Genomic DNA, 24,229 nt, shown 5'->3' with positions numbered 1-24,229 from the left:
ATTACTGCTGGGAGGGATTGGGGGCAGGAGGAGTAGGGGATGACAGAGGATGAGATGGCTGGATGGCATCACTGACTTGATGGACGTGAGTCTGAGTGAACTCCGGGAGTTGGTGATGGACAGGGAGGCCTGGCATGCTGCGATTCATGGGGTCGCAAAGAGTCAGACACGACTGAGTGACTGAACTGAACTGTGTCATGGGTGGGGGCCCTTGCGCAGAGGGACTGGCTGTGAGCTGCTTCTCCCAGCAACAGGGCTAGAGACTGGCACTCAAGAGGTGATCGGGGCGAGCACAGAAGGGGTAGGGGTGATGACACAGGGAGGGAGGAAACGCAGGGGGAAGCCGGCCACCTACAAGCCAAGGAACCCCTGAGGCTTCTAGATGCTCGGGGAGAGGCCTGGACCCGATTCTCCTCACAGCTATCAGAAGGAGCCAGCCCAGCTGACACCCCGAGTTCAAACTCCTAGCCTTCAGAACCGTGTGACGACAGCTGTTTAAGCCACCCAGCGTGTGGCACGTTGTTGCCCCTGGAAACTAATGCACCATGATGCATGGAAGAAGTTAATGGTCTCAGCAGCTGGACGTGGCAGTTGCTGACACAAGTCTCACTGCTGAGGGCCTGAGCTGTGGACAGCTTTGGGAGGTGAAGGCTGTGGCTTCCGGAGAGCAGTGTGGTCCGAAGCCCAGTGGCTGACGAGCCTTCCTGTTTCTCAGGATGAAGGACTAAGGCGTCTTGTGGAGGCAGAGGGAACCCTCTCTCTGGAGGTGACCCTGAGGTCGAGGTGCCCGTCTCGTCTCCCTGGGCCCCACAGAGAAAGCTGGCGGCTTGCACAACAAGCTCCCACTGTCTGCACGGCCTTAAAGCCTCGTTTCTCTGGCATGGGAGCAGGGAAGGCACACACAGCCACATCTTGGGCTCCATGTTCAGAGGAGCCAGGCCTGAATCTCCACCAAATGACTGCAACACCCCTTTTCTTAATCAATGGTATTTTATTGTCAGTTATAAATATTTTCCACGTGTCCCCTATTTACAGTTGCAAAATAGTTTATGATATTATACCCTCAGCCACCGTTCGGCATCTTTCTATAAACTCCATGAAAACTGAATAGGAAATACAAAGCTCTTTTGGGGGCCCACCAACCTGGTTCCCCAGACTCCAAACACCCCCACACGGGCAGCAGGCAGCATTGCAGCGGGTGCTACACAGTAGCAAAGGGGCGGGGCGTGGGGGCAGCTCCCGGCGGGGTCAGGATGCCAGGCTCCTCAGGACGTTGGTAATGCTCCAGTGCTGGCCCGAACACCTCTGCAGCACCAGCTGGAAGCCGAACTCCGCTTCATTGTTCTCCTGCAGCTCCAGACAGCGCTTGGACTTGCGGTTCTGAATGGGGCCTCCCTAGGAGCCAGGGTGGAGAGTGGGGTCAGAGGGTGTGGGGGAGCCGTAGGCCCAGTGGCTGGTGGGGATTACTTGTGGGTGCAGATGCGTGGGATCCTGGGAGGCTGCAGGGGGTCTGGGGTCAGCATGGCCACAGAGCCTGAGGCTCCTCATCTCCAGGTGCTGGCTTCCTCCCTGAGATGGAACCCTGTGCCTTTGTTTTCTTCACAGGGCCCTAGTCTTTTGTTAGGAAAGAGGACAGAAATGCCCCAGCCCAGCTTCCCTCTATTAGCTGCGTGTGGCATGCTGGTTTGCTTCTATTGCACCTGCCATGGGGGCTGGCCCTGCTCCCCATTTATTCTGTAAATCCTAGTTCCTTGGGACCGCCCCATGATTGGCCTGAATGTGAGCATCACCAGAGGCCCAGGACCTCCTGCATTTAGGGTCCTTGCTCCCAACTGAACTTCTGGAGTCATCAGTGCTGGCCTCAACCAAACCCACACTCCTAGATCCTGTCTTATGGCCCTGGGCTTGGTCAGCCCTGGGTATGCGTGGTTTCCCTCTATGCTGCTGATGTCCCAGAAGGTTCTATAGCCACGCAGACTCAGTTTATGCTCAAAGCCCTTGAAAGAAGGGAGGTTCTGCTTCTTAAGGCAGTTCTACAGCAGCAAAAAAGAAACCTCCAATTTTTGCTTTTAGTGAGATCCTTGCAGGCCTTGGACACTCTGTGGCTGCTGGCTGGCACCTGGGTGAAGGTCCAGACTCTCGGAGTATCTTTGAGTTTCATCAAAGATGTGCTCAGCCTGACTTTGGCCTCCCAAGCAGTCAGGCTCTTATAAGTTGGCCTCCTGGAGCTTCATGGTACTGGAGTATATGGAAACTCACTTTTCCCCAGAATCTACTCCTCCTGTGCTTCCCATCTCAGCAATAAGCAAGCATTTCCACTGAAACCTCTGCTTCCCCCCAGTACTGATTAGGCACCAAGTCCTACCAATTCCTCCTGATACCCTGTGACTATCCCCTTATCCCCATGCCATCACATTTGCCCTGGTTCAGGCAGATGTCACCTGGACAACTGCACCAGTCTCCTAACTGACTCCCCCTCCACAAGCAGGACTCTGTATGCACCCCCCAGCTGCCCCCATGCCCATCCCAGCGAACAGCACCCTGTGATAGACGGGGACACACTCCTCTTCTGTAAGGAAGCCAGCCCCTTGGCCACTATTGTCCCCATGGCGACCACTGACACCTCAAGAGAACACTGAGACTCAGTTCTTCCAACCACCTGGGAAATGAGCAGCATCTCCTGCAGTTGAGTGTACACAGCCCTGAGACCCACCGATCCCATGCCCAGGCAGGTATCTAGAAGAACTGTCTGCACCGGTTCTGAAGCATGGTTTATAAAAGCTCCAACCTGGACACCACCTAAATGTCCATCAATAGTACAATGGATAAATAACTTGTGGTTATTCACGTAACTTGTACTCAGCCTTAAAAATGACCAAACCCGAGCTCCATCCATTAAGGACAAATCCTACAAATACAATGCTAGCAAAAGAAGCCAGACAAAGAACACATACACAATTAGACTTATACATACTTTCCAAACAGGCAAAATAAGACCCCAGACTCAGAGTCAGGGCTGGGTATCTTGGGGAGGGCGGAGGGGGAAAATGATTGACAGTAGACCAACGGATGCTTCTTGGGAGTGGGGAGTGCGCTATTTCCTGACCTAGCTGGCGGCTACCTAAATGTTGGCTTTGTTTTAAATTATTGAGTTGAACACTTACTTTGGTATGTATGTTTGGATGGTTCTATCTGCATATATGTTATTCTTCAGCTAAAAAAATTAACACAAAAACCCAGCTCTCTCAGAGGGATTTAGAACAGCGGGTGAAGGAGCCAGGGTGGCAGAGGAGGGTAAGGAGTGTGTTTTATGTGTGTGTCTGGGAGGGGCTCCCCATTTCCTGTGTGTGGGAGATGGCCCGGGGACTGCAAACCTCCTTAGAAGCATTCAAGGGAGCAAAGCAGTGTCTCCCCGTGTGTCCCGACCCCAGCACCTCCCCCGAGGAGCGTAGGGACTCACTGATCCCCAGGGTGGAGAGAGAGCACAACAAAAGCAGCTCGCCTGGGGCCCAGAGGTGCAGCCAGAGAGAAGCCCTCAGGCTCGGGTTCTGAGGGGCCGAGGGACGATGGGCCACCGGGCCAGGGCTCAGAAAGGCCCCTGGGTCCCTGTGTTGGAAGAGATGTGGAAGGCTGGCCCTCTCACTCTCACCTGCAAGCTGACTGAACCCTCCTGGCTGCACTCTTCCCTGGGCCGCTCCGTCTTGGGAGAATTCTCCTCCACTGAAGGAAAATTGTTGTCTTGGGGGCAATCAGCAAGGGGCCCCAGCCTGTGCCCTGAGGTTTCCAGAGGCGGGTGGGCTCCTTCTTCTCTACCTTCTCCTTTACCGTGGGGGAAGATGGGGCCCACAGTCCCCCCTAGTTCCATTCTCTACCAGGTGAAACATTTCCAGTTCCTTGCGAGACAATCCGGTTTCATTTTCCCACCCTGGTTGCCTTCCCGTGGACAAACTCCAGTAGTGTGTATCACTCAGAACTGACCACGGAGCAGAGGGTCCCCACCTCGTCTCCACTGGACAAGAGGCCCCTTGGGCATAGCCAAGGAATCTGCACTTTGGTGGCCACACCACGCTCCCGAGCCCTGCCTGGGTGATTCTGTTGGCCAGCCTCAAGTCGTATCTCCAGAAGCTGTGCTCCACCTCGGGTCCTCTCCCTGTCCCTCAAAATCTTGGCTTCTGAATCCAGAGGAGTCCCTTGTGACACCTGCTCTAAGCGAGGCCAGCCAGTCACTCCACCAGGCTCGGGTTTCCGAGGCCTGAGCGCTCTGCTGCCCACACCCAGGCTGGGTCTAGTGCTTCGTGGGCCTGGGGCCAGCCCCCCTGATCCTCCTGGTGGGATGTCTTATTCTATGAGGCTGGAGGAAAGCTCAGGCAGGATGGGGATGAAACCAGCCCAGCTCTCTAATCACAAGGTCTGCTGGTGATTCGGGTGGTGAGACAGAGGAGAGGCCTGGACAAAGATGCTTCTGCCTGGGGCGAGCTGCTCTGCCCTTCTGCTTCCTTTCTCTCCAGGGCCAGATGGTAGCTTTGGTCCTGACGACTGGAGAATGAGCAGAAGGCTCGATGGGCAACCCCTTTAACAGCTATAACACAACAGATGGGTATGAAGCTATTCGCGGTGTCAGGATTGGGGCTCCAGAAAAAGAGCACGACAGGCAGAAAAGGAGGATAGATGAGGATTCTGACAGCTCAGGATGTCCTCAAGGCCAGGGCGGGCCTTGCCGACCGTGAGGACGCCTCAGCAAGCCCAGACCACCGAAACCTGGAGAAACTTGTCCAAAACAGAGGCGTCCATAGCCCTCTCCTTTCCTGCCAGCCACTCGGGCACATTCTAAGCCTTCCTCAGGGGCACCATGCCAAGGCCCAGAGAGGGAGGTGGGGCAGAGGTCTTTGAGAAGCAGAGTGTTCCTTCAGAGACTCAAATATGGCATTTCCCAGGCCCTGCCCTGACCCACACGCACTCTCAGCACCCAAGACACAGGAAGCATGGTGACCCTGAGGCAGAAACAGCCTGTATGGCCTCCGGGAAGGCTGTGGGAGAAATGGAGTCAGGCCAAGAGCAGGGCTGTGAAGGAGACACAACCTCAGTGAGGGCATCTGGACCTGAGGGTGGAGAATGAGGCCAGGAGAGCTCTCTCCCCAGAGGCTTTGAAGGAGAATCTTCTAGAACAGAGCAGCAAGGCCACCTTGGAGGCCCGGTACACGTCTTGGGACACATGTGGGCTATGGAGAGAGGAGCCAGCCCACTCTCTGATGTGCAGCTGTGCTGGTCACCGGCCAGTCTCCCTCCTGTCTTCCTTCCCAGACCTCAAGCTCTGTCATTGAGCAAACCCTGGAATCTCACCCCATTCCTGGGCAAGTTCGATTTGCCACAATTGTGGAGACTCCTTTTCTTTATTCGGTCCCTTCACAGCGAGCTCAGCACCTTTGGGGGCAGCCTGGTGGGGCTGCTATCCTTACCTCTACCTGCAGGCTCTGCCCTGAGATAGAAGTAGTGACGGTCAGGGCTCATTCCCCATGTCCCCGGCACTGTGTTAAGTGCTTCACACACTGTTTCAAGCGTTCCTCACAATAACGCTGAGCAGTGGAGGTAAGAATTATCCACATTTTGTAGAACTGGAGACTGAGGCTCAGAGAGTTGGGCCACATGGTCAGTCAGTGGCAGAGTCAGGCTGGGAGTCTGCCGCCTTCACTGCTCCCCACCAGGCCGAGTGGCCGGACCCTCCCCTCCATTCATCCCCGCCCAGGCCTGTTGGTGAACTAGACTGAGAGCTGCTGGTGCGTCACAGCTTGCGGTGGAGGACGGCCACCCATTGAGCCCCAGGGGCTCTGGAGTCAGGCTGATCTCATTCTTTTGAGAGTTCTCTGCAAAGACGTGCTTCATCACTCTATCCATCCATCCAGTATTTAATGAGTGCCTCACTCCAGTATTCTTGCCTGGAGAATCCCATGGAAGGAGGAGCTTGGTAGGCTACAGTCCACGGGTTGCAAAGAGTCGGACATCACAGAGCGACTTCACTTTCACTTATCATATTCTGGGAATAGCTACTGGCCACTGACACATGCTGCTGCTGCCGCTAAGTCACTTCAGTCGTGTCCGACTCTGTGCGACCCCATAGATGGCAGCCCACCAGGCTCCTCCGTCCATGGGAGTTTTCAGGCAAGAGAACTGGAGTGGGGTGCCATTGCCTTCTCCCCACTGACACATACCAGTGACTAAACATGAGAACTTTCTCTTTGTGGAGACTGTATTCTAGGGGGAAGAGAGAAGAGTAGACTCTTTACTGTGTTAAAGGTGCTAAGATTATGCACAAAAATGGAGAACAGTGCTGTGGATTGAATGTGTCCCCTATAAATTCAAGTGTTGAAGCCCTGATCCCCAGCGTGATGCGAGGTAGGGCCTTTGGGAGGGAATTAGGTCCCGGGGTAGAGCCCTCCTGATGGAATTAGTGCCCTTGTAAGAAGAGACGCAGGAGAGATGGTCTCTTTCTCTGGGCCACGTGAGCACACAGTGAAAAGGCGGCCGTGTAAAAACCAGGAAGAGGGTTCTCACCAGACACCAATCTGCTGGCACCTTGATCCTGAACTTTCCAGCCTCCAGAATGGTGAGTAATAAATGTTTGTTGTTCAAGATTCCCAGTCACTGGTCTTCTTTTTATACTAGCAGGATAGACTAAGTCCAGCAGGTTGGGCGGATTCGGGAACTGCCGCGAGCAGGAGGCAGGCTGCAGCCGCAGGAGATGCTTGGGGGTGATCCTGAGAAGGTGCAAGCTGGGCAAGGCGTGAGGGAGGGAAAAAGGAGTCTAAGTGCATCGGGGTGCCTTGTGACCCAGAATGAAGCTCCCGCACCCACAGAGGCCTGGTGTGTGCAGGGAACAGCGTGCGGTCGGGGGAGGAGAGGACACCCAGGAGCTGAGGGAGGGCAGGCTGTGTGAAGGCACTTTGGCTCTTCATCCGGTGACACGACTGGCCACTGCGGGGTGGGACTGACATGCTGACTGGGTCCCTCGGGCTGCTGTGTGGCATGTAGAGCACGGCGGTGGGGGAGCGGGGAGGAAGGAACCAGGACCACCCGTTAGCAGGTTCTCAACCCCACCAGAGGGCCCCTGCCAGCCCCGCCCTCAGGGGAGGGCGAAGTTGCCTGGTTTACCAGTCCAGTCATCTAAATTATTTGTGTAATACTTACAACTACAGGATCTGGAAACACACAATACTTTTAATTAAAGAATTTAAATAAGGGCAATTAAACCTGGCAGGAGAGAGGCCGCAGCACACAGAGAGCTTAATTGGAACGGAAACCAAGTTAAGTATGGAAACAGCGTTAAAGAAAAAAAAAGGAAAACTGAATGTATGGAATTAAGAAGGCTAATAATAATTCCTAGAGCTGGGTTCCCAGCCCCCAGCCTAGCTCCTTCTTCCAAGCCTCTCTGGCATAGAGACTAGACTGGGCATCAGAGTTGGGACGAGTGGAAGCAAGAACATGGGACTCTGCTCCCAGCTCTCCCTGGCTGTAACCCTGGTAAGCGGCTGAGCCATCCTGGGCTTCAGTCTTCTTGTTTATATAAGGTACCAGACGACCGTGGGGGTACAGACACATGGAGCGCTGACTATGGGCCCGGCGGGGCACGTGGTACTATGGTCCATGAACTCCTTGGGCTGAGGTGCTGAAGAGCTGACTCTGGATTTCACAGCCATGCACCTCCGCTCTGCCTGTTTGCCCAGGTATGTCTCTGTGGCAGGTGACTAACCTGCCCAGTTCTTCCTGGGGATGTGGTCAGGGCAAATGGATTAGACAGCCCCTGGAGGGCTTTGTGACACCCTCGATCACTGGGCCCCACCTTCTGACCCACACAGGTCTAGTGTGTGCAGTAAACAGCATGGGGCTGGGGAAGAAAATGAGGCCCAAGAGCTAAATGAGGTTCAAGAGCTAAATGAGGCCCAAGAGCTAATGTGAGTGGACTTTGGCTGTTCATCCTGAGACAGGACTGGCCACTGCGGGGTGGAACTGACGTGCTCACCAGGTCCCTCCCGCTGCTGTGTGGAGTGTAGAGCACGGGCGGGGGTGGGGTGGGGGGGTCGGGGATGGGGGAGTGGGGGGGTTGGGGGGTGGGGAAGGAGGAAGGAAGCGCCTTTTTAAGCTGCCTGTGCCCCACTCCAGCACTCTCGCCTGGAAAATCCCATGGATAGAGGAGCCTGGTGGGCTGTAGTCCATGAGGTCGCTAAGAGTCGGACACGACTGAGCGACTTCACTTTCACTTTTCACTTTCATGCACTGGAGAAGGAAATGGCAACCAACTCCAGTATTCTTGCCTGAAGAGTCCCAGGGATGGGGGAGCCTGGTGGGCTGCCATCTATGGGGTCGCACAGAGTTGGACACGACTGAAGCGACTTAGCAGCAGCAGCAGTGCTTTTCACAGCTGTCGGTGCTGCTGGTCCAGGGACCATACTTTGGGGACCACACTTTGGGGACCACAAGCAAACCGTGATCCTCTCTGGGGAAAGGATGAGGCTTGGTTACCGCCCCGAGCTGGAGCACCTGGAGCAGCTGCGCTGTACTCAGGAAGCTCTCGTGCTTGCAATCAAGGTGTTTCCAAGGAGGCTGCATGAAGACTGAATCCTGTATTCCCGAGACTGCTTCTTTCAGAGCTCTGTTTCCACTCTTCGTTCTAATTAGTTTTCCACGGGCAAGTGGCCCAGTGGGTCTTTGGCTGTAAGCACAGTGGATGTGGGAGTTTCCAGGTTAAGTCGTTAACAATTAACAATCAAATAATTCAAAGCATGGGTGGGATGTTAGTGCTAGTTAAAGAAATCCTGAGATTAAGTCTTTTTTGTAGAGGAAAGTAGTCTTTCTGTACTATGAATATTCAACACTTGGTTTATTTAAAAAGTGCTTCGGTGTTTGTTGTTCTTAAAGGAGACGCACTTGTCCCTGAGTGAGATTCTGCTTCGGATTTACTCTGAGGTCTGTTGGACTGAAAATGGGGTAATGGCAATGTCAAATGCAAAAGGAAAGGTGGAGGAGGGTATCCAGCAAGATGGCTGGAGGGAGTTTGCTGAGGAAGCAGGAATACAGCCAGTTCATACACATCTACAACTGGCCTGTCAGGGAGACCGTAGCCCCAAACTCCTACTGCAGTAATCCACGGGTTTTCTAGAGACAAGACAAAGCCTCCTTGGCATTAAGGTTTAAAGCATGGGCCCTGGAGGCAGAATCTTGATTTGACCTTGGACAAATACTAGAATCTCTCTGTGCCTCAGTTTCCTCATCTGTAGAATGGGGATATGAAGCGCCTGATGGCAATGTCATGAGGATTAAGTGATATTTATACAGCAGTTACAGTAGTACCTGGTGCACAGTAAGAACCACATGAATGTTTGATACATAAAATTTAAAATCCCACCCACAGGAGGCTTGCGAAAAGATGGCGGAGGAATAGGACGGGAAGACCACTTTCTCCCTCACAAATTCCTCAAAAGAACATTTCAACTCCGAGCAAACTCCACAAAACAACTTCGGTAGGCTGGCAGAGGTCATCAGGCATCCAGAAAAGCAGACCATTGTCTTCAAAAACAGGTAGGAAAAAATATAAAAGACGAAAAAGGAGACAAAGGAGGTGGGGAGGGAGCTCCGTCCCGGGAAGGGAAGCCCGTCCCGGGAAGGGAATTTTAAGAAGAGAGGTTTCCAAACACCAGGAAACACTCTCCCTGCCGAGTCAGTGGCGAATCTTGGAAACACAGAGGGCAACATAACAGGAAGGAAAAATAAAGAAATAATTAAGACCAAGAGATTACAAGCCCAACAGTAACTCCCCCAGCGGAAAAGCGGCACAGACGCCTGCATCCGCCATTGGGAAGTGGGGGCAGGGCAGGGACGCGCGGGAGGCGCGGGCTGCAGTGCTTTGTAAGAATCGGGCAGGAACGCCCCACGCGCAACCAGAACGATCTAACTTGCGCTAGCAAACCAGACTGTGGGATAGCTACCACGCGAAAAGCTCGAACATAAGACACCGCCAGGACCGAGCACAGAACAAAGGACGGAACGGAAAAAGCCGGCTGCAGACCATCCCCCGCCGGGGACAGGCAGCCAGAGCCGTAAGGACTGGAAAGGGGCAATTGCAGACCCGGAGAGACTTTACTTACCTAACTGCAAGCAGGCCTCTTTGCTAAGACTTCTGGGGGTGCTGGACACTCACAATCTGCCTCACGGGGGACGCCAGCGGGCCACCCAGAAAGCTGAGCAGCAGCGGCAGAAAAGGTGACACGCCGCGGCGATCGTGCTCGCCAAACTCCTGAGCTACTCGGACCTGGGAAGGGCACAAAACGCAGTCCCAGCCGAATCTGTGCCTCTGAGGGCGGCCTGAGTGGCTTGGACCGGGGAAGTGCACGCAGCCTAGGGCCGGCCCCAGACGGTTCCCGGCGGAGCATCGTAGAGCCGGAGCGGTTTGTACGCCGCAAGAAGGGACAAGTCAGGCGGGGCTGAGACACTGTGCACACGACAGTGCTATTTGTTTGCAGCATCCCCCCTCCCCACAGCGCGACTGAACTAGTGAGCCTAAAAAACCAGCAAACAGAAGAAGTTAAACAGAGGGAACCACCTTGGAAGTGATCCCACACGGCCCAAAACATCAGAGAACGGCCAGATATATTTTTAATAATTTTAAAATCATTCCTTTTTTTTTTTTTTCCTTTTTTTTTCTAACTATTTTTTAAATTGTTAAGTCTTCTATTTATCCTCTAATTTTTATTTCTATAACCTACTATTAATATTTTTAAAAAAAAAGACTTTTTTTTTTTTTTTTTTTTTTTAAGGCAAACACCATATATAGCCTTTGGATGGTTGTTGGTGGTTTTTTGTTTTTTTTTGGTTTGTTTTGTTTTTTTGTTTGTTTGTTTTTTAAATAATTCTTGTGTGTTTTTTTTCTTTCTTCCTTTTTCCTTCTGCTTCTTTTCTTTAATATTGTATTTTTTAAAATCCAACCTCTACTCTAGATTTTTAATCTTTGCTCTTAGGTTTCTGTTGTCAATTTTGTACATCTAAAAACCCAAACTTCACTACCCAAATTTACCTGAGAGCGAGATTACTGGCTTGACCACTCTCTCCTCCTTTGGACTCTCCTTTTTCTCCACCAGGTGGCCTCTGCCTCTTTTCTCCCCCATCTCTTCTCTATCCAACTCTGTGAATCTTTGTGTGTTCCAGCCAGTGGAGAACACCTAAGGAACTGGTTACAGGCAGGATTTGTCTCTCTCCTTCTCATTCCTCTCTCTTATCCCCCTGGTCACCTCTGTCTACTTCCTCCCTCTCCTCTTCCCCGTATAACTCCGTAAATACCTCTGAGCGGTCCAGACTATAGAACACACATAAGGAAGTGACTACTGGCTAGCTTGCTCTCTCCTCTTTTGATCTCACCACATCTAATTCCAGTTACCTCTAACTACCCCCTCCATCTTCTCTTCTCCTTGTAACTCAGTGAACCTCTCTGAGTGTCCCTCAATGTGGAGAAACTTTTCATCTTTAACCTAGATGTTTTATCATCGGTGCTGTATAGTTGGAGAAGTCTAGAGGCTACTGTAAAAATAAAACTGAAAACCAGAAGCAGGAGGCTTATGTCCAAAGCCTGAAAACATTAGAGAACTCTTGAATTCAGGGAACATTAAGCAATAGGAGCTCATCAAATGCCTTCATACCTACACTGAAACCAAGCTCCACCCAAGGGCCAACAAGTTCCAAAACAAGACATACCACTCAAATTCTCCAGCAACACAGGAACACTCCCCTGAGCTTCAATATACAGGCAGCTCAAAATTATTCCAAAACCCTTGATGTCTCATAACCCATTACTGGTCACTCCACTGCACTCCAGAGAGAAGAAACCCAGCTCCACCCACCAGAACTCCAACACAAGCCTCCCTAACCAGGAAACCTTGACAAGCCACTGATAGAACCCCACCCACAGTGAGGAAGCTCCATAATAAAGAAAACTCCACAAACTACCAGAATACAAAAAGGCCACCCCAAACCCAGCAATATAACCAAGATGAAGAGACAGAGGAATACTCAGCAGGTAAAGGAACAGGAGAGTTGCCCACCAAACCAAACAAAAGAGGAAGAAGTAGGGAATCTACCTGAGAAGGAATTCCGAATATTGATAGTGAAAATGATCCAAAATCTTGAAATCAAAATAGAATCACAGATAAATAGTCTAGAGACAAGGATTGAGAAGATGCAAGAAAGGTTTAACAAGGACCTAGATGAAATAAAAAAGAGTCAAAATATAATGAATAACGCAATAAATGAGATCAGAAACACTCTGGAGGCAACAAATAGTAGAATAACGGAGGCAGAAGATAGGATTAGTGAAATAGAAGATAGAATGGTAGAAATAAATGAATCAGAGAGGAAACAAGAAAAACGAATTAAAAGAAACGAGGACAATCTCAGAGACCTCCAGGACAATATGAAACGCTCCAACATTCGAATTATAGGAGTCCCAGAAGAAGAAGACAGAAAGAAAGACCATGAGAAAATCCTTGAGGAGATAATAGTTGAAAACTTCCCTAAAATGGGGAAGGAAATAATCACCCAAGTCCAAGAAACACAGAGAGTTCCAAATAGGATAAACCCAAGGCGAAACACCCCAAGACACATATTAATCAAATTAACAAAGATCAAACACAAAGAACAAATATTAAAAGCAGCAAGGGAAAAACAACAAATAACACACAAGGGGATTCCCATAAGGATAACAGCTGATCTTTCAATAGAAACTCTTCAGGCCAGGAGGGAATGGCAAGACATACTTAAAGTGATGAAAGACAATAACCTACATCCCAGATTACTGTACCCAGCAAGGATCTCATTCAAATACGAAGGAGAAATCAAAAGCTTTACAGAGAAGCAAAAGCTGAGAGAATTCAGCACCACCAAACCAGCTCTCCAACAAATTCTAAAGGATATTCTCTAGACAGGAAACACGAAAAGGGTGTATAAACCCGAACCCAAAACAATAAAGTAAATGATAACGGGATCATACTTATCAATAATTACCTTAAACGTAAATGGGTTGAACGCCCCAACCAAAAGGCAAAGACTGGCCGAATGGATACAAAAACAAGACCCCTCTATATGCTGCTTACAAGAGACCCACTTCAAAACAAGGGACACATACAGACTGAAAGTGAAGGGCTGGAAAAAGATATACCACGCAAATAGAGACCAAAAGAAAGCAGGAGTGGCAATACTCATATCCGATAAAATAGACTTTAAAACAAAGGCTGTGAAAAGAGACAAAGAAGGCCACTACATAATGATCAAAGGATCAATCCAAGAAGAAGATATAACAATTATAAATATATATGCACCCAACATAGGAGCACCGCAATATGTAAGACAAATGCTAACAAGTATGAAAGGGGAAATCAACAATAACACAATAATAGTGGGAGACTTTAATACCCCACTCACACCTATGGACAGATCAACTAAACAGAAAATTAACAAAGAAACGCAAACTTTAAATGATACATTAGATCAATTAGACCTAATTGATATCTATAGGACATTTCACCCCAAAACAATGAATTTCACCTTTTTCTCAAGTGCTCATGGAACCTTCTCCAGGATAGATCACATCCTGGGCCATAAATCTAAACTTGATAAATTCAAAAAAATCGAAATCATTCCAAGCATCTTTTCTGACCATAATGCATTAAGATTAGATCTCAATTACAGGAGAAAAACTACTAAAAATTCCAACATATGGAGGTTGAACAACACACTTCTGAATAACCAACAAATCATAGAAGAAATCAAAAAAGAAATCAAAATATGCATAGAAACTAATGAAAATGAAAACACAACAACCCAAAACCTGTGGGACACTATAAAAGCAGTGCTAAGAGGAAAGTTCATAGCAATACAGGCATACCTCAAGAAACAAGAAAAAAGTCAAATAAATAACCTAACTCTACAACTAAAGCAACTAGAAAAGGAAGAATTGGAGAACCCCAGAGTTAGTAGAAGGAAAGAAATCTTAAAAATTAGGGCAGAAATAAATGCAAAAGAAACAAAAGAGACCATAGCAAAAATCAACAAAGCCAAAAGCTGGTTCTTTGAAAGGATAAATAAAATTGACAAACCATTAGCCAGACTCATCAAGAAGCAAAGAGAGAAAAATCAAATCAATAAAATTAGAAATGAAAATGGAGAGATCACAACAGACAACACAGAAATACAAAGGATCATAAGAGACTACTATCAGCAGTTGTATGCCAATAAAATGGACAACATGGAAGAAATGGACAAATTCTTAGAAAAGTACAATTTTCCAAAACTGAACCAGGAAGAAATAGAAAATCTTAACAGACCCATCACAAGCACGGAAATTGAAACTGTAATCAGAAATCTTCCAGGAAACAAAAGCCCAGGTCCAGACGGCTTCACAGCTGAATTCTACCAAAAATTTCGAGAAGAGCTAACACCTATCCTACTCAAACTCTTCCAGAAAATTGCAGAGGAAGGTAAACTTCCAAACTCATTCTATGAGGCCACCATCACTCTAATACCAAAACCTGACAAAGATGTCACAAAAAAAGAAAACTACAGGCCAATATCACTGATGAACATAGATGCAAAAATCCTCAACAAAATTCTAGCAATCAGAATCCAACAACACATTAAAAAGATCATACACCATGACCAAGTGGGCTTTATCCCAGGGATGCAAGGATTCTTCAATATCCGCAAATCAATCAATGTAATTCACCACATTAACAAACTGAAAAATAAAAACCATATGATTATCTCAATAGATGCAGAGAAGGCCTTTGACAAAATTCAACATCCATTTATGATTAAAACTCTCCAGAAAGCAGGAATAGAAGGAACATACCTCAACATAATAAAAGCTATATATGACAAACCCACAGCAAACATTATCCTCAATGGTGAAAAATTGAAAGCATTTCCCCTAAAGTCAGGAACAAGGCAAGGGTGTCCACTTTCACCGCTACTATTCAACATAGTTCTGGAAGTTTTGGCCACAGCAATCAGAGCAGAAAAAGAAATAAAAGGAATCCAAATTGGAAAAGAAGAAGTAAAACTCTCACTGTTTGCAGATGACATGATCCTCTACATAGAAAACCCTAAAGACTCCACCAGAAAATTACTAGAGCTCATCAATGAATATAGTAAAGTTGCAGGATATAAAATCAACACACAGAAATCCCTTGCATTCCTATACACCAATAATGAGAAAGTAGAAAAAGCAATTAAGGAAACAATTCCATTCACCATTGCAACGAAAAGAATAAAATACTTAGGAATATATCTACCCAAAGAAACTAAAGACCTATATACAGAAAACTATAAAACACTGATGAAAGAAATCAAAGAGGACACTAATAGATGGAGAAATATACCATGTTCATGGATCGGAAGAATCAATATAGTGAAAATGAGTATACTGCCCAAAGCAATTTACAAATTCAATGCAATCCCTATCAAGCTACCAGCCATATTTTTCACAGAACTAGAACAAATAATTTCAAGATTTGTATGGAAATACAAAAAACCTCGAATTGCCAAAGCAATCTTGAGAAAGAAGAATGGAACTGGAGGAATCAACTTGCCTGACTTCAGGCTCTACTACAAAGCCACAGTCATCAAAACAGTATGGTACTGGCACAAAGACAGACATATAGATCAATGGAACAAAATAGAAAGCCCAGAGATAAATCCACACACCTATGGACACCTTATCTTTGACAAAGGAGGCAAGAATATACAATGGAGTAAAGACAATCTCTTTAACAAGTGGTGCTGGGAAAACTGGTCAACCAGTTGTAAAAGAATGAAACTAGATCACTTTCTAACACCGCACACAAAAATAAACTCAAAATGGATTAAAGATCTAAATGTAAGACCAGAAACTATAAAACTCCTAGAGGAGAACATAGGCAAAACACTCTCAGACATAAATCACAGCAGGATCCTCTATGATCCACCCCCCAGAATTCTGGAAATAAAAGCAAAAATAAACAAATGGGATCTAATTAAAATTAAAAGCTTCTGCACAACAAAGGAAAATATCAGCAAGGTGAAAAGACAGCCTTCTGAATGGGAGAAAATAATAGCAAATGAAGCAACTGACAAACAACTAATCTCAAAAATATACAAGCAACTTATGCAGCTCAATTCCAGAAAAATAAATGACCCAATCAAAAAATGGGCCAAAGAACTAAATAGACACATCTCCAAAGAAGACATACGGATGGCTAACAAACACATGAAAAGATGCTCAACATCACTCATTATCAGAGAAATGCAAATCAAAACCACAATGAGGTACCACTTCACACCAGTCAGAATGGCTGCGATCCAAAAATCTGCAAGCAATAAATGCTGGAGAGGGTGTGGAGAAAAGGGAACCCTCCTACACTGTTGGTGGGAATGCAAACTAGTACAGCCACTATGGAGAAGAGTGTGGAGATTCCTTAAAAAATTGCAAATAGAACTCCCTTATGACCCAGCAATCCCACTGCTGGGCATACACACCGAGGAAACCAGAATTGAAAGAGACACATGTACCCCAATGTTCATCGCAGCACTGTTTATAATAGCCAGGACATGGAAACAACCTAGATGTCCATCAGCAGATGAATGGATAAGAAAGCTGTGGTACATATACACAATGGAGTATTACTCAGCCGTTAAAAAGAATTCATTTGAATCAGTTCTGATGAGATGGACGAAACTGGAGCCGATTATACAGAGTGAAGTAAACCAGAAAGAAAAACACCAATACAGTATACTAACACATATATACGGAATTTAGAAAGATGGCAATGACGACCCTGTATGCAAGACAGGAAAAAGACGCAGCTGTCTATAACGGACTTTTGGACTCAGAGGGAGAGGGAGAGGGTGGGATTATATGGGAGAATGGCATTCTATCATGTATACTATCATGTAAGAATTGAATCGCTAGTCTATGTCTGACGCAGGATACAGCATGCTTGGGGCTGGTGCATGGGGATGACCCACAGAGATGTTATGGGGAGGGAGGTGGGGGGGGGGGGGTTCATGTTTGGGAACACATGTAAGAATTAAAGATTTTAAAATTTAAAAAAAAATAAAAAATAAAATAAAATAAAATCCCACCCACAGGTTCCCTGGTGGCTCAGTGGTAAAGAATCTACCTGCCAATGCAGGAGACACAGGTTTGATCTCCGGTCTGGGAAGATCCCACATACCTCAGAGCAACTAAGCCCCTGAGTCACAATTACTGAGCTTGAGCTCTAGAGCCCAGAAGCCACAACTACTGAGGCTGCACAACCTAGAGCCCGTGCTGCACAAGAGAAACCACCGCAATGAGAAGCCTGCACATCGTAACTAGAGAGTAACCCCCACCTGACGCAACGAGAGAGAAGCTGGTGCGGCAGTGAAGACCCAGCACAGCCAAGAATAAGTAACTAACTAACTAAATGAAAATTTAAAATAAATAAAATTCCCCCCAGGGCTGAACAGTGAGGTACTGAGCCTTTACACCTGGTCCTGGCTCCTGATCTAAAGTGCTGATGGCCATAAACTAAGAATAACTAAGAAAACATTCAGGGCCTAAATAAAGCTTTGTCAGTCCTTCGAAACTGGATGGTTCTACACTTGCCCCTTCATGTGACATGGAAATGAAAAGCTGCTTTATTCCAGAGCCGCAAAGAAACACCCGATTATAGTCTTTTCTTCTCAGTACAAAAGGTTCTCCAAGTTGGACTTCCCGACAGCGCCTGGGGATTGGAGCAGGAGAAAGTCAAGGGCTCCTCCTCCTTGCGTGCTGGGAAATTCTCTGGCAGAATCAGTGGTGCTCCCTGGGAAATGTGCTCTGCGAATAAGTTCTTTTTGGAGTGAGTTACTGATCTTGCATCAAATTATCAAATTAGACCCCACAAATCAGAACAAGTGGTCCACGGCCAGGCTCTGCGCTCAGCTCTCTTCCAGGCAGTCTCTGCAGGCTCTCGAAATGCTTTCTCTCCTGGCCTTAACGGTCATCTCTGCTGTTATCCTTGATGCTCTCCATTTGGAAAAGGCATTAAAAAGCCTTTTAAAGCCCTTGCCTCTGAGCTGAGAATGAGGCAAGACTGGGGGCTGAGATGGGAGGACAGCCCACCAGTGGGAAGGCTGCCCTGTGCACTGAATGGGCCTTGCCTGTGTTTCTATCAAAGAACCCAATGGCCCACGGGGATGACCGCACATCTCAGAGCCTGGGGCAGCATGAAATATGGTCAGAACACACTGACATCTCATCAGAGCCTCTTGTTTTAACAAATATTCATACAAATTGCTACTCCCTTTCATACAGTATGCATACTTGTTGTAGTAAAGATCATTTCCACCTTCCTCCCCCAAATTTGAAGCTATAGGAAGAGTAAGCTGGAGCAGCCTGCTTCAAGCATGGCTGTGAATCACAGCTGGATGCACTACCCTCTAAAAATGTTCTTGTAGGGATTTTCCAACTAAACTGAGCCCTTTGACTACGATGTTCAAATGTCCTTGAAATACTGAGGTACAGTTATTTTTTTTTCAGCATGCATACGTGCATGCAAGGAGTTGTTGAGGGTAGAGTTCATCTTTGGGTCTCCCACAAATCTGTCTTGAGATCTGGGACACAGAATATTTGTATTAGTATTTGTGAATTTTTAGAAAGGATTCTTTCATTTAATTGACAGCATCCTGGGGTATCTCTTCTATTTCAGGCTTTCAGTTAGGTGCTAAAGACACTGAAAGTGTAAGATAGCCCATCCCTCCAGTCTATTAGTTGATGGGAGAAAGAGTTATGGAGAAAAATAACAGATAAACAATTCCATAAAGTGGGATAACGATGACCCTCATAGCAGCCCATTTTAAGTTCATGGTGCTTCTTAGTAAGGTGGGCCCAGTTGGGGCCTCTAGGTAGAAAAAGCCCTTTTCTGGGCATTAGGATCTTAGAATTATAGAATGACATCAGAGTTGGCAAGCCATGAGAACCATCCAATCCAACTCTACTTAGAGTTGTGGCACCACTGATGGCCTACTGAGTGGTTCTCTGAGTCCACCTCTTCCTTGAATAGCCAATTTCATGTCCAGACATCTCTATAAGAAAGCTGCTCTGTAAATTGCCCTTGTATCCCCCTCCAGCTGGTCCTCCCTCAGAGCTACTTAGGATAAGCCTGTTCTCTTTGCCTACAGAAACCCTTATGATATTTGAGAGCGGATATCATCCATTCCTGAGGTCATTCTTGCTTCAACCATGTATTCAAATAGAGTTTAAGGAAGCTGAAACTTAAAGGACACACATCATAACAGCCTTCCTAAGGCATGAATTCCCTCAATAACATCTTGGAGAGAGGACTTGGCATTTGCTTAACCATTCAAAGTAAGAGTGATGGGGGGTGGTGGGGAGGATGGGTACCTCATTGCCCCTGAGAGGCAGTCCATTGCTTTGGTGCCACAAAGTTCTCCTGTGTAGTGACCTAATACCTGCTTCCTTCCTCTCCTTCTGTTGGTCCAGGGGTACTTATTAGATGCCTCTTTCACTGACACTGCATTGCCTAATCCCAGAATCCCCCAGATATCAGTATGTGGGGTATTCTGAGAAGGTTAAAGTCTTATGCACGTGTGTGTGCTGAGTTGCTTCAGTCATGTCCGACTGTTTGCGACCCTATGGACTGTAGCCTGCCCGGCTCCTCTGTCCATGGGATTCCCCTGGCAAGGATACTGGGGTGGTTTGCCATGCCCTTCTCCAGGGGATCTAACCTGTGTCTCTTATGTCTCCTGCATTGGCAGGCAGGTTCTTTACTCCTGGTGACCCCTGGGAAGCCCTAATGTCTTATACCTAATGTATATGAGTCTATAATCCCAGGACATAGTCAGTTTAGGAAATTCTTTAATTCTAGATGAATCACAAGTTAGGAAAATCATGAAGGAACAACTACCACTTCTGATGTTAATGAAGTCTCGTCACTTGTTGACACGGGAAATGTTGGCTGTTTAGAGATGGGTGCTCACTGACTTCTTCAAACTCAGAGCCTGGGGTGGCCCTCAATTCATAACCTCCCCTCACAACCACCTCCATTTAATTCATCACTACTTCTGATAGACTGATGAACTGACTCTCAATGTTCTCCCCAACAGTTGCCTGGTCCCATGCCCCCATGGCAGCCTCATCCATCCCTTTTCTCACAGGGATGATGGAACAGCCTCCTACTTTCTTCTCTGTCTTCCATTCCACCTGGTACTCTGCTGCCAGAGGTATTCAGACCACATCATGTCAATCTAAAGCTTATTGAACCCCTCCTGTGAAAAGTGAAGTCAAAGTGGTAGTCGCTCAGTCTTGTTTGACTCTTTGTGACCCCATGGGCCTGCCAGGCTCCTCTGTCCATAGAATTCTCCAGGCAAGAATACTGGAGTGGGTAGCCATTCCCCTCTTCAGGGGATCTCCTGACCCAGGGGTCAAACTCGGGTCTCCTGCACTGCAGGCAGATTCTTTACCATCTGAGCCACCAGGGAAGCCCATGAACACTCCTAGTTCCTCCCTTGGCTTTTAAGGTAAAGTCAAACCTCTTGGGCTGAATTTTCAATGACCATTACCTGCCTTCAAATTGACTGTGTCTCATCTCTCTCATACCCCAATTCTAAATTCCACCCACACCAACACTGAATTTCTGTTCCTCAGACATCCCCTGCCTTTTTCTGCCTTTGCCCGTGCTGAGCCTCTACCTGGGCTGTTCTTCCCTACACCTGGGAAGTATCCTGCAACTTTCAAGATCCAGATCAAACATGTCTCGAATGTGAAGCCATGCCTGAGCTGTGCAGCCAGAGCCCGTCACCCCGGGCTTCCAGAACACTGTATCCCCCTCATCTCTGCTCTTGCCATCCACTTTTGTTATGTGTTTATACACCCAAGAGCTCCTCCAGGGCAGAGGCCGTGTCTGATTCATATCTGCATCCGTCCTGCCCAACCACTGTGCTCAATAAATGTTTGATGAATGACTGAAGGAAAGAATGTTCATCATTGGAAAATTGCTCATCAGAGCCCTGTACATCAGCGTTGCTAAGAGATGTTTTCATCAAATGTAGTTTCTCAGTGTCAGTATCTGATGCTGTTCTGATTCATCCTGAAGCACTGGAAATTCAGAAGAGCGTGCAGGGGTTAGAGGACAGGCATTTTATTTGTTAAACAGAAAAGCAGGCTATGAGATGGAACACTGAGATATGCAAATACTATCTTCTTTGTAGGAGAAACTGGGAGAATCACACTAGATTATTTTGGAATTAATTCAGCCTAAATGTCTGTGAAGTTTAAATGCAGCCCTCAGGAGGGTAAATAATGCAGAATGTGAAAGTGAGAAGGAGATTTGAAATGCACCAGTAAAATCTTTCAGCCCAACTCTGCAACAGAACATTTTAGTTGGTAGAATCCCTTTGCTTTGTAATTTGCAGAGATTAAAACCTGTTGCAAGAAAATTAGCCTAAGCCATAACTTTTATCATTTAAGAGGCTCCCAGCTTCCTCTGGCCTCATCAACAGTAGCTCCTAAACGGCAAGGGCTTGAGGACAGATTCCAGGATGCTTGATAAATATTGATCATTTTGCATGAAACAAAAATTTCACAAACATTAATTTTTAAATATCAAGTGAGAGTGGCTGCTCTGGGTTTGCAAATTAGGGATTTAAAAATATTATTTCCAAATAATATTTGGTAGAAGGATCAAAGAGGTGATGCCAGGGTTCCCTGGGAGTTCTAATTAGATTTATGTATAACGAGCGAATAACTGCCCGGTCCTCAGGGCTGCACATGCTAACAACGGCCTGCTTTTGTCACGGTGTCCCTTCAAGCATGAGTGTGTGGGGCTGCCTGTTCAAGGCCGTGTGTGTGCTGAGATGAGTGAAGGACGGAGATGGATTTTGGAGGAATATTCCTTTCTCTGCCCAAGTCAGAAAAGGGCAGATGAGATGAGGGCCAGCTGGGGCACCAAGGCCTCTGGATCTGGGCATGGGTGGGAAGGCCATCTGTCTGCGAGGGCTGGAAAGGAGCTAGACATGTCTGTGTGCAGGGATGGGATGTCAAAGCAGCCCTAGTTCAGATTCAAACTGCATGAGGCTAGGCACAGAGAGGCCGAGGCCCCACAGACAGTCTGAGCTCTATTCCCCTGGTGATTCTGGAGCTTCTGGGAGGAGCAAGGACTCGGAAGAGGCCAGGGAGCTCACTTCAGTTCAGTTCAGGGGCATTCATAGCCAGTGACACACAGTTCCCAGAGGGGCAGGTGCCTGGCTAGGCCCTGATTTCTCGATGGTATTCCAGGGCAACCCGGGTCCTCTCCTCCTCCCTCTCCCAGTGCATTGAAGAAGCGTGCCTGCCCATCCTAGGACCCCCAGCCACACCTGCCTGCTTGTTTCGCCCATCTCACCAAACGCTGGGCTCCTGGGGGCAGCCTCAGATTCTGTCCTGACAGGAGATCGTGGGGGCCAGGCTGGGTCCTGAAGACCCCAGGGTCATGGAGAGAAGGAGAAGGAGGAAGGAATGGCTAAACTTTCAAACTGCATCTCAGCCTCTGGTAACTCTCCTACCTGCCTCTTTCCCCCTTCTAGAATTTCTCCTCGCCATTCAGCTCCACAATTCCAGCCACTGCGGGCTTTCAAAACCCAGACCTAATATTCCAATCCTCCATATGAAGCCTCACCTTCCATGGGATCAGGTCCAGGCCCATCTGCCCCTCAGACACATCCCCAGGTGTGCCCCACGATGCCCGCCAGGATCCAGCCACATGCACCATCTGCAGGTCCCTGCATGTGGCTTGGGTTTGGTGCCTTCAGCTTGCACCTATGCCATTCCTCCTCCCTGGAATGGCCCCTCTCAGCTCCTATATGGAGCAAACTCTTACGTCATCTGCAAGAGGCAAGTTATGTACTGTCTCTTCTGAAAAGCCACCAGCCCTGCCCCAACCCACCACCCCCATCTTCCTGCATAGTGGCATACAACTCCCAGGAGGAAACTGAAAGCAGGGGCGAAGCAGAGTGACTGAAGGCAGCACAGAGCAGCCTGATGTGAGCCCCGACAAGACCCTCCAGATGGCACAGTCCCCATCCCACCCAGCCAGGTCAGCCCCATTCATCTCCACGGGCTGATGTACCTACTTCTCTCTGTTGCCTCCAGCCTGCGAGTCTATTTTGCATGTAACCTGAGCTGGGAGACAAGAGCCACTTGACCACCAAGTCCACGGCTAGCCTTCCTCCCTGACCACACATCTTCAGGACTCCCTCTGCCTTGTAATTTAAAGGTGGACAGAAAGTCCATATAGTCAAAGCTATGGTTTTTCTAGTAGTCATGTACAAATGTGAGAGTTGGACTATAAAGAAGGCTGAGCATTGATGAACTGATACTTTCAAATGGTGCTGGAGAAGACTCTTGAGAGTCCTTTGGACAGCAAGGAGATCAAACCAGTCAACTGTAAAGGAAATCAACCCTGGATATTCATTGAAAGGACTGATGTTGAAGCTGACGCTCCAATACTTTGGCCACCTGATGGGAAGAGCCGACTCTTTGGAAAAGGTCCTGATTCTGGGAAAAATTGAAGGCAGGAGGAGACGGGGGCGACAGAGGATGAGATGGTTGGATGGCATCACCGATTCAGTGGACATGAGTTTGAGCAAGCTCCGCGAGAGGGTGAAGGACAGGGAAGCCTGGCGTGCTGCAGTCCATGCGGTTGCAAAGAATCGGACATGACCGAGCAACTGAACCACAGCAAGAGGGGAGATGCAGCCCTGTGCTGTGTCACTCTGGGCTGGAAACCTGGCAGAGGAAAATGATAGAGCCTTCCACTGGGCACAGGGTGGGGTCACAACAGGCCACAGCTGGGACACGTGGGCTCCATCAGGAGAGAGGGACGGGGGAGGAAGACATGTCCTCTATTCTAAGCCTCAGCCCTGACCCTGACCTTCTTCTAGGGGCCACTTCCAACACCCTCACACTCTTACAAATAGAAAAGAGAATCTGAAGTAGTTCAGGAGGAATAATAATAACCAGTGAGCGCCTTGGGTCTGTTATTTGACATCTTTGTGCCTCATCTGTGATCTTGGGCTAATGGTCCACAGCAAATCACACACAGTCGCTGTGATGACTGAATGAGCTGGTGTATGCCCGGCACCCAGGAAGTCTGGCACAGGGTAAACACTGTATGAACCTTGGCTAATTCTTCCTATG

The 24,229-nt window shown here is 47.9% G+C and overlaps 1 protein-coding gene across 2 annotated transcripts in view; it reads right to left on the bottom strand.

Moving 5' to 3' along the window:
- Positions 1-24,229, bottom strand: part of GALNT18 (polypeptide N-acetylgalactosaminyltransferase 18) — a 379,685-nt gene that overhangs the window by 17,985 nt on the left and 337,471 nt on the right. Inside the window, exon 11 of one of the 2 annotated variants that reach the window (XM_052652827.1) lies at positions 1,007-1,395. The exons of the other annotated variant lie outside the window; for it this stretch is intronic. Within the exon in view, the coding sequence (XP_052508787.1) occupies positions 1,249-1,395 (147 nt within the window). The 3' untranslated portion in view covers positions 1,007-1,248. Of the gene's footprint in view, positions 1-1,006; positions 1,396-24,229 lie in introns of those variants that run through there. 2 annotated transcript variants of the gene reach the window in all.

The sequence above is a fragment of the Budorcas taxicolor genome, chromosome 15 (genome assembly GCF_023091745.1).
Source record: "Budorcas taxicolor isolate Tak-1 chromosome 15, Takin1.1, whole genome shotgun sequence".
Classification (NCBI taxonomy): Eukaryota; Metazoa; Chordata; class Mammalia; order Artiodactyla; family Bovidae; genus Budorcas; species Budorcas taxicolor.
This window is presented reverse-complemented; position numbering and strand designations above follow the sequence as displayed.